Source organism: Eimeria tenella, genomic scaffold (assembly GCF_000499545.2).
Source record: "Eimeria tenella Houghton genomic scaffold, Eth_scaff414, whole genome shotgun sequence".
In the NCBI taxonomy this organism is placed as follows: Eukaryota; Apicomplexa; class Conoidasida; order Eucoccidiorida; family Eimeriidae; genus Eimeria; species Eimeria tenella.
Window position 1 is genome coordinate 174 of NW_013545054.1, and position 8,307 is coordinate 8,480.

The 8,307-nt window shown below is 58.7% G+C and overlaps 3 protein-coding genes across 3 annotated transcripts; 1 reads left to right on the forward strand and 2 right to left on the reverse strand.

Moving 5' to 3' along the window:
• Positions 1-353: 353 nt before the first annotated feature.
• On the reverse strand, positions 354-780 carry ETH_00014570 (uncharacterized protein; the record flags this gene model as incomplete). Its single annotated transcript, XM_013379899.1, has 2 exons — positions 354-408; positions 617-780. 2 exons carry the CDS (start codon positions 778-780, stop codon positions 354-356), a joined length of 219 nt encoding a protein of 72 aa, XP_013235353.1.
• A 723-nt stretch (positions 781-1,503) lies between these two features.
• ETH_00014575 (uncharacterized protein) lies at positions 1,504-3,158 on the forward strand (the record flags this gene model as incomplete). The annotated part of the gene is made up of 3 exons (XM_013379900.1): positions 1,504-1,668; positions 1,824-2,867; positions 3,000-3,158. 3 exons carry the CDS (start codon positions 1,504-1,506, stop codon positions 3,156-3,158), a joined length of 1,368 nt encoding a protein of 455 aa, XP_013235354.1.
• A 481-nt stretch (positions 3,159-3,639) lies between these two features.
• Positions 3,640-7,999, reverse strand: ETH_00014580 (protein kinase, PfEST homolog, putative; the record flags this gene model as incomplete). The annotated part of the gene is made up of 4 exons (XM_013379901.1): positions 3,640-5,263; positions 5,405-7,389; positions 7,584-7,641; positions 7,854-7,999. Coding segments are annotated over 4 exons (3,813 nt in total), but the record flags the coding sequence as incomplete, so codon positions are not given.
• Positions 8,000-8,307: the final 308 nt, after the last annotated feature.

The following is an 8,307-nucleotide window of genomic DNA, read 5'->3' on the forward strand; positions in this document are numbered from 1 at the left end:
GGCAGCAGGAGCTGCTGCGTGCGCAGCAGCAAGTCCTGGTGCTACTGCTGCCGCTCGTGCTGCAGCAGCAGCTTGCTGCTCTAAAATGGCAGCACATGCGTTGAACCCAATAGCTGCTGCTGCTCTTAGCCTTATGCCCGCTGCTGCTGCAGCATTGCAAAGCCTGCAGCAGCAGCAGCAGCAGCACGATGGTTGCAGCGGCTACGCGACTAGCAGCCGCTGCCGCAACAGCAACAGCAGCAGCAACAGCAAAATCTGCAGAGAGGAATAAAGATTCAAGCAGCTCGAAGCAGCAACAGCAGAGAAAGGTGATGCAGTAAATCACAAAGACAGAAGCAAACAGACAAAACGCCCTACCCCTCCAGCAGAGCCACCACTTCTTCTTCAGCGCTCTCTAGGGCCCGCGGCCTGCAGAAAAAGAGCAGCAGCAGCAGCAGCAGCAAAACACACTTAGTGGCCAGGTCCTGCTGCTCTCAAATCTCTTGCAGCTTAAGCCGCCTACGGGACTGGATGCGGCGGCAAACAATTAATCCCCACCGCAACAACTGCGGACTAAGACAGGAGCTGCAGCAGCAACAGCAGCGAAACAGCAGCAGCAGCAGCAGCAGCAGCACACCAGGGCGCAATGTAGGGCGAGAAAAGAGATGCCTTAAACTGGACAAATTTCTTCTGCTGTGCTCTGCTGCGGCCAATGGTCTCCAGCTGCTGTTGCTGCTGGGGACCCCGCTGCGGCTGCGGCTGCTGCTGCTGCTGCTGCTGTTTCCGAGACATCTTGCTCATAAGACAGTGAATCTGCCTCTGCAGACCCTTCACAGAATAGGCCTAATGGCGCCTCTGCTGCTAGTTATGAATCTGCTGCTGCCGCTGCTGCTGCTGCACATGGTTGCTCCCCAGTTTTTCGCTTTGCTGCGGCGAAGCGGAAGCAGCTGCCGCTGTTAGTGCCGCGGCTGCGCTGTGCAGGCGCAGGGGGCCTTTTGCTTCGAGTTGAAGCGGTTTAGTCTGTGGCGCTGCTGCTGTTGCTGCTCTGAGAGCAGTTGCTCTTGAGTGAGGGCAGAAGCAGCAGCAGCAAAGCCCCCTATTCAATGCATACCGTTTCCCGTGTTTGTACTTTAGATTATGTTTCGTATCTGCTCAACTTAATGAGCCGAAGACCTCGTCAGGTCTCTATTAAGCCCATCTGGCTTTGTGGGGGCCCCCAGGAAGCCTCAGAGGCTACCTGGGGCCCACAGGGGCCCCTGGGGGCCCCCGGAGATTTTGTGCAGCACCGGAAGCAGTAAAGCTGCAAAAGAAAAAAAAGAGCCGCTGTGAGATAGCTTTCCAAGTGAAACTTAGCTCTAATAGAAAAAAGAAAGAAGGAAATAGGGAAACAGGAGGAGGAACCAGCGAAGACATATGCTGCTGCTCCAGCTGCAGCACATGCTGCTGCTGCCGCTCTCCCGCGGCATCATGGGGGCCCCACTGGCCAGAAGCCCTAAACACTAAAGTCCAAAGCCTATGGAAGTAATGGGCACTGCAGCAGCTGTGTATGTCTCTATCATTTCTCTAGAGGACCCCTGTGGCCCTTGGGTGTGGCTGCGTGCTGCTGCTCCTGAGCTATCAGAAGCTGCAACGGCAGCTGCTGCTGCAGCAGACAGTGCTGCTGTTGCTGCAGCAAGAGCTCTTCAGCGGGTACGTGCTGCAGGCGACGCAGAAGATTATAGTGCTGCATGTGTTGCTGCGACCTAGTATTGCTACCGCAGCTGCCTACTGCTGCCGCTATTTCATGTGCTGCTGCTGCTGCTTTTCTTTGATGTGCTGCTATTGCTTGTGGTGTGCTGCTGCAGCTGCTTCTGCAGGAATCGGGAACTGCAGAGCTCACTGACCACTGGCCCTACGGAGGCGCCTGGCGTCTTTCCATCCTGCGGCCCCCTCTCCGCAGCAGCAGCAGCAGGAGCAGCAACAACAATAACAGCGTTGCCTTTGAACAATCCGAATATGGTGACAGGTGGCTGTACACCGCAGTTACAGCCGCGGCTTTCCCTCCTGCTGCTGCAAAGTCTCTGCTGCTGCAGCTGCAGCAGCAGCACCAGGAGGCGAAGCAGGAAGCCCGCAGCAGCAAATGCAGCAGCAGCAGCTACAATGCAGCAGTGACCACTCTCCTGAGGGAGCGCATGCACCAGTTGCTGCTCTCTTTCAACACTGCGTCCCTGCCGCTGAGTATCTTCATGCTGCAGCAGCAAAAGCAGCAACGCCAGCAACAGCAGCAGCTGCAGCAGCAAGCGTCCCTAATGGGTGGCCGCTCTTTACTGCAGGCGGCCTGGGGCATTGACTCTCCGCCCGTCACAAGGCACCAGCAGCAGCAGCAGCAGCAGCAGTTGCTGATTCAGCAGCAGCAGAACCATGAGCAGGGGACATGCACGCCCCAAACGTTGGGCAGCAGCACCCGAGGAACCCTGCAGCATCCCATTCCTGCTGCTGCAACTAACTCGCCAGCTGCTGCAGAAGCAGCAGCAGCGTCTCCAAGCAGCAGTTGGGGTTGCAGTAGTGTAAGGTATTGGCCCTTTGGTGCTGCTGGGCAAGAGCAGCAGCAGAAACGGCAGCAGCAGCAGCGGGAAGCACGCGTTCTACCTGAGTGGCAGCAGGGACTAGCAACGGCAGCAACAACAGCAGCAACGACAGCAGCAACAACAGAAGCAGCAGCAATGACAGCAGCAGACAGTGAGCTTGCTGCAATAGAACACACCTGCCGCCAAGCGGAGTCCTTGTGTGCGCTGCTGGCGGCAAATTTGTCGCTGCATGAGGAAGCAGCAGCAGCAACAGTAACTGCAGCAGAAGCTGCAACAGCAGCCTCCACAGCAGCAGGAAGGCACCGAAACCAAACAGCAGCAGTGAGGAGACGGGAGGAAACGAGAGCAACAAGGAAGTATTTCATTGTCGGGGCTGTTGCTGCTGCGATTTTCCTGCTGCAGCGCGCATGCAGGTAAACAGGAACGTTGCTGCTGCTGCTGCTGTTGCTGCAGACAGATGACGCAGCAAAGGCGCAGCAGCAGCCGCGACGGGAGCAGCAACAGCTCCTTCAGGGGCAGAACAGCAGAGGCGCGCTTGATAGAATGCAGCAACTGTGCAGCAGAAGCAGCAACTTGCTGCTGCTGCAAGAAAACGGCCGCAGCTGCTGCTGACGCAGCAGCAGCGCCAACCACGCAAAGCCGCAAGACACAGACAACAAGCTGACGCAGCAGCTGCATGCATTCCCTGCATGCAGCCCGAGTCCACAGAGCTAACACAGGGAACAGCAGCAGCAGCAGCAGCAAAAGTAGCAAGCCCAGAGGCGCAGCACGTAGAGCCAAGGTCAAAACCTATGATACAAACAGCTGCCTGCTCAAGCACCTGCTGCTGCCACATGGGCTGCAGCGCCAAGCGCCGCGCTTGCTGCTGCCAGGTCGGCTGCAGCAGCTGCCGCAGCTACTGTTGCTCCGGCAAGTCCAGCTGCTGCTTTTGCTGCTGCAGCGTGTGGCTGCTGTTGCAACAGCAGTTGGCTGCCTGGTTGCTCCAGCAGACGGCGTGGAAACAAACACGGATGGCTTCGCTGCCTCCGCTGCTGCAGAAGCCAGTGCGGCTCCTGCAGCAGCAAGTGTAACTGCTACAGCAGCAGCTATAGCATTAACAGTGAGGCGACTGTGACGGATGGGTTCCTGCTGCAGCATCATCAGTGCGCTGCCTTTTTCCTGCTGCTGCTGCAGCACTAGATAGTGCAGCGCTGCTGCTGCTGCTGCGCTGAAGCGGCGAGACGCAGCTGGGGGCATCGGCTGCATCCCAAGGCCTCTTAGGCCGGCTGGTTCTGCTGGCAGTGCTGCTGTGGCTGCCCTTAATGTGCTCCCGCTGCTGCTGCTGCTTCAGAGCAGCAGCTGCGGCCGCAGCTGCTGCTGCTTTGCTGCGTTTCCTCTTGACTGCTCTCCACCGCAGCAGCAGGCGGCCCACGTAGTGTGCAGCAGCAGAGGAGCAGCACTGCCTCCAGCTCAGCTGCCGTTGCTGCTTTATGGCCAGCAGCAGCCGCAGCAGCAGACCCCGCCCACCGTAGATGCTGCCTTCCACCTGCTGCAGCACTGCTGCTTCCTGCTGTGCTACCGACAGCACGGAAGCAGGGACAAGGGCGGCGGACCAAGGGGGTACGTCTTCCTCCTCGCTGCTGCTGTTAGAGCAGCTGCTTCCGTTGTTGCTGCCAGTACGGCTACACGGCGCCTGCTGCGGCTGCTGCTGCGGCTGCTGCTGCGGCGGCAGCTGAGAAGACTCAATAGAAGCACCAACCTCAAGCAGCTTTTGGTTTTCCTTTTCGTAGCCGAACTCCCCATTCTGCTGCTGTTGTTGCTGACTCGTAGTCTTTTGCTGCCCGTGTTGCTGGTCATTGTCTTCCAGCTGCATTTGCTGTTGCCGCGACTCCTCCTGCGGCTCCTGCTGCGGCTGCGCGTCTCTGAGCTGCTGCAGCTGCTCCAGCTCCTGCTGCTGCATGCCGAAAAGTGCCCCGCAGAACCAAGCGTGAGGCCTTCGCTGCACATTTCCATAGAACCCGCAAAGGCCTGGCCCGGCTGCTGCTGCTGCTGCTGGCGCGACTGCTTTTGCTGCTGCCGTTGCTGCTGCTGTTGGTGTGGCTTCCATTTGGTCTGCACCTGCTGCCGCGGTTTCCGCTGTAGCGGGAGTCCCTGCCAGTTGGTTGGCGGAAGGGACGGCTTGGCTGCTTTTTGTTTGCTGCTGCAGCTGCTGCTGCAAATGCTGGTGCTGCTGCTGCAGCGGCAACGGTCCTTTGGGAGGTGCATTGTACCTGAGGCGCAGGGGCCTGCTGCTGTCGTGCTCCGCTTCAAGATGGAAAGACAAATATCCCGGCAAAGAGTCAATGAGATCAAACACATTGCTGCTGCTGTTGCTGCTGCTGCTGCTTTTGGTGCTGCCGCTGCCGGGTCGGCCAGCTTCGGCATCGGCTGGGGCGAAGAGCGGGCCCGTGTTTACGACGTCTTGTGCCGCTGCAACAGCTGCTGCTGCTGCTGCGGCAGCATGCTGCGCCATCCTATCTTTCCCTGAAATCGGGTGTTTTTGCTGCTGCTGCTGCTCTTGCTGCTGCTCCTCCTCATCTGGGTAGAACCAGGGATGCCCGAGAGCTTCAGGAAGCAGAAGGCGCTGCTGCGGATCGAAGGCCAGGAGGTGGGATAGGAGGCACCAAAAGTTGCTGCTGCAGCGGCTGTGCTGTTGCAGTTGCTGCTGCCGCTGCAACGCAGCAGCACGCGCCGTCGCGCTGCAGCAGCAGCAGCAGACACAAGGCAGAACAAACGCACCCAGATCAACTCACGTGCCGCGCTTTCGCGCCTCTTTGCAGCAGCCCTTGCCCTGCACCTCTTTCACTGTAGCAGCAGCAGCAGCAGCAGCAGCGACTTACCCCCCTGAGCACATGTTGTGAGTCTGACGGACAAGAAGAAGGCTGAGGACAAGACGCCGTAAATATTTGCTGTCAAACTGCGCGTAAACCCCAGCTTCCCCTCCCCGCAGGCCCCACACAGGCGCCCAGGCTTCTTCAAGAGCAGCAAGCTGCTGCTCCTGCTGCTCAGCATTTGCAGCACGCAGCTGCCGCCACACAGGCCCTTCGCACTTCGGATGCTGTTGCTGCTGCTCCTCCTGCTCCTGCTGCTGCTGCTGAGAGGAAGACGCAGGATCAGTCAGTGCTCTTGGCAGTGTCTCATCAGATGGAATCTTCCTAGCTGCTGGAGGTCCATGCTTCTGTTGCTGCTGCACTTCCCCATGCTGCTGCTGCTGGCGCTGCTGTTCCTGCCACTGTTCCTGCTGGTGCTTTTGCTGCTGCGGCTGCTGCTGCCGCTGCGGCTGCTGCTGCTCCGACAGAGCCTGCTGCTCTTGCGGTTGCTCTTTCTGGCGCTGCTGCTGCTTCTGCTGCTGCTGCCGTGGCACTTGAAACAGCCCCAAGCCGACATGGGCCAGCAGCTCATGAACAGCAGCCCAATACAAACTAATCGCCTCGTTCTCTGCCACCCACTGCATAATACAGGCGGGCAGACACAGTTTGCTGCTGTACCTGTTGCTTGTGCTGCTGCTGCCACTACATGCACCGATGTCGTCCTCGGCTTCCGCAAAGTCTCCGGGAGCGCCTGCGCCTGCTGCTGCTGCTGCTGCCGGCATTGAACTGCCCTTGGGGCCTTCCTCCCGCTGTTCCCTTGCCTTGCCTTTCGCTTCTGGTTTCTGCCCAGTGGCAGCTCGTTGAGCTGCTGTTGCTGCGAATGGTGCTGCTGCTGCTGCTGCTACTGGGGACGCGCTTGTCACAGACGCAGCAGGCCCCACAGCTGCCTCAACAGCGTTCGCAAAGCTTTTCTTTCTAGTAGCTTCTGAAGCAGGAGCAGCACCAGCAGCAGAAGCAGCAGCAGCAGAAGCAGCAGCAAGACGCTGAGAGGAGCCGCGTGTCTCTCGCCGATCTACAGCAGTAGGCACACGCGTCCTTCCCCTTTTGGCTAGGATAGCAGCAGCAGCACCGGCAGCAGCAGCAGCACTATCATATGGTGAAGCGGCAGCACCTCTGGCTGCATCCGCTGCTGCTTCTGGTGCGACAGCTGCAGGTTCCCCTGCCGCTGCTTCAGGTTCTGGGTCTCTCCCTGCCGCTGTTTCCGCTTTTGATGCTGCTGCTGCTGCTCTCGCTGCTGCTCTTGCTGCGGCTGCTGCTGCTGCCTTTCGCATCTCAGAGGCCCTAAGCTCAGCGAGAATGCGGCGCGCCTGCATCTCCTCCTCTGCGAACCGGAGAGAGCCTTCTGCTGTTCGGCATGGACACCTGCTGTTGCTGCTGCTGCCGCTAGGGCAGCAGCAGCCGCCTCCCTTAACGAGCTCGCAAATAGCAATTCCAAAGCCCCAGACGTCACACAGCTGCGCATGCATGCGCGTTTCTGCGTCAGCGCCCTTACTGTGGCTTCGGATTTTATTGTTAGTGCTGCTGCTGCTGCTGCTGCTGCGGCTACAGCTGTTGCCGCTGCTAGCCCTGCTTAAAACAGAGGCCTTTCGAGAAGCCAAGTCGTTATCTGCTCTGCTGGGCGCGGCAGCAGAAGCATCAGGAGCAGCTGCCGCAGTTTCATGCAATGGAGACTGAGCGTTAGCCACGGGGGCAGCAGCAGGAGCAGCTGGAACTGCTGCTGCTGCTGCTGTCCCGGCTTTTGTTGAAACATGCGCTGGTTTCGAAACCATGGGCCGATCCCTGCTTAGAGGAGCAGCAACAGAGGATGAACGCAGCAGCAGGCGCTTGCTGCAAAAGCCAAGAACCCTGTCAGGGTCTTGTTGCTGCCGCAACAAGCCCCTTTCATCTACGCGCAGCACTTCGGGGGGGTTGGAATAGAGTGTGCCTTGGTTTAAAGACACCAGCTGCTGCCGAACCTGCAGCAGCAGCAACAGCAGCGACAGCCGCAGCAGCAGCAGATGAGTCAGTGCAGCATATCCATGTCGTCGCCATAAAACTGGCCTTTCGCTTTGTCGTTGCTGCTGCTGCTACTATTGCTTCTCCACAGATACTGCTTGTGCTCCTGCTGCAGCTGCAGCTGGTGTTGGAAGCAGCAAGACTGTGTACTCACCTGCTGCTCCCACACAGTGCGCTTTTCCTCCTGGCCCCCCTTCCAAGGCGTAGATGCCCTGCAAAACAGCAGCAGCAGCAGCAGCAGCGACACAACTGTCACCAACGGCACAAGGACCGCCGCCGCTAGAAGCAGCAACAACAGCATTAGTACCAGTAATAGCAGCTGCATTTGCTGCCGTGGCACACACGCCGTGAGCGCCATGAACGCAGCAGCACCAGTAGCAGCAGCAGCAGGAACACCGTCAGCAGCAGCGTTCTAGCTGCTGACCGAAGGTGGTCCTGCGGGTTGTTGATGATAGCTGAGCCGAAGTCCGCGAGGCAAATGAGCCACTTCAGGGGTCTTGCTGCATCGGCCTCAGCAGCGAAGACAAGAATATTTGAAAGCTTGACATCCACCACGCGCAGCACTTCCGCCTGAATGCAGCAGCAAACCGCAGAAGTAGCAGCAGCAGCAGGAGCAAACGAGTCACACACAAACCTTGCAGCTAGCAGCAAGTAGCCCCATAGAGTGGCAGCACTGCCGCTGTGCACCTACTGCTGCTGCAGCGGCAGCAGCAGAGCCGTTGTGGCGGCAGCAGAAGCGCTTGGGGGCAGCAGCTGATGCAGCAAGAGCCCCACATTCTCTCCCTATTGTTTGCTGCTTATGCATTTATATGCTTCTGTTTTCTTTCGCTTTTTCAATTTAGTCTTGCGGCTGATTCGGTGCTCGTTTGCTCACGGAG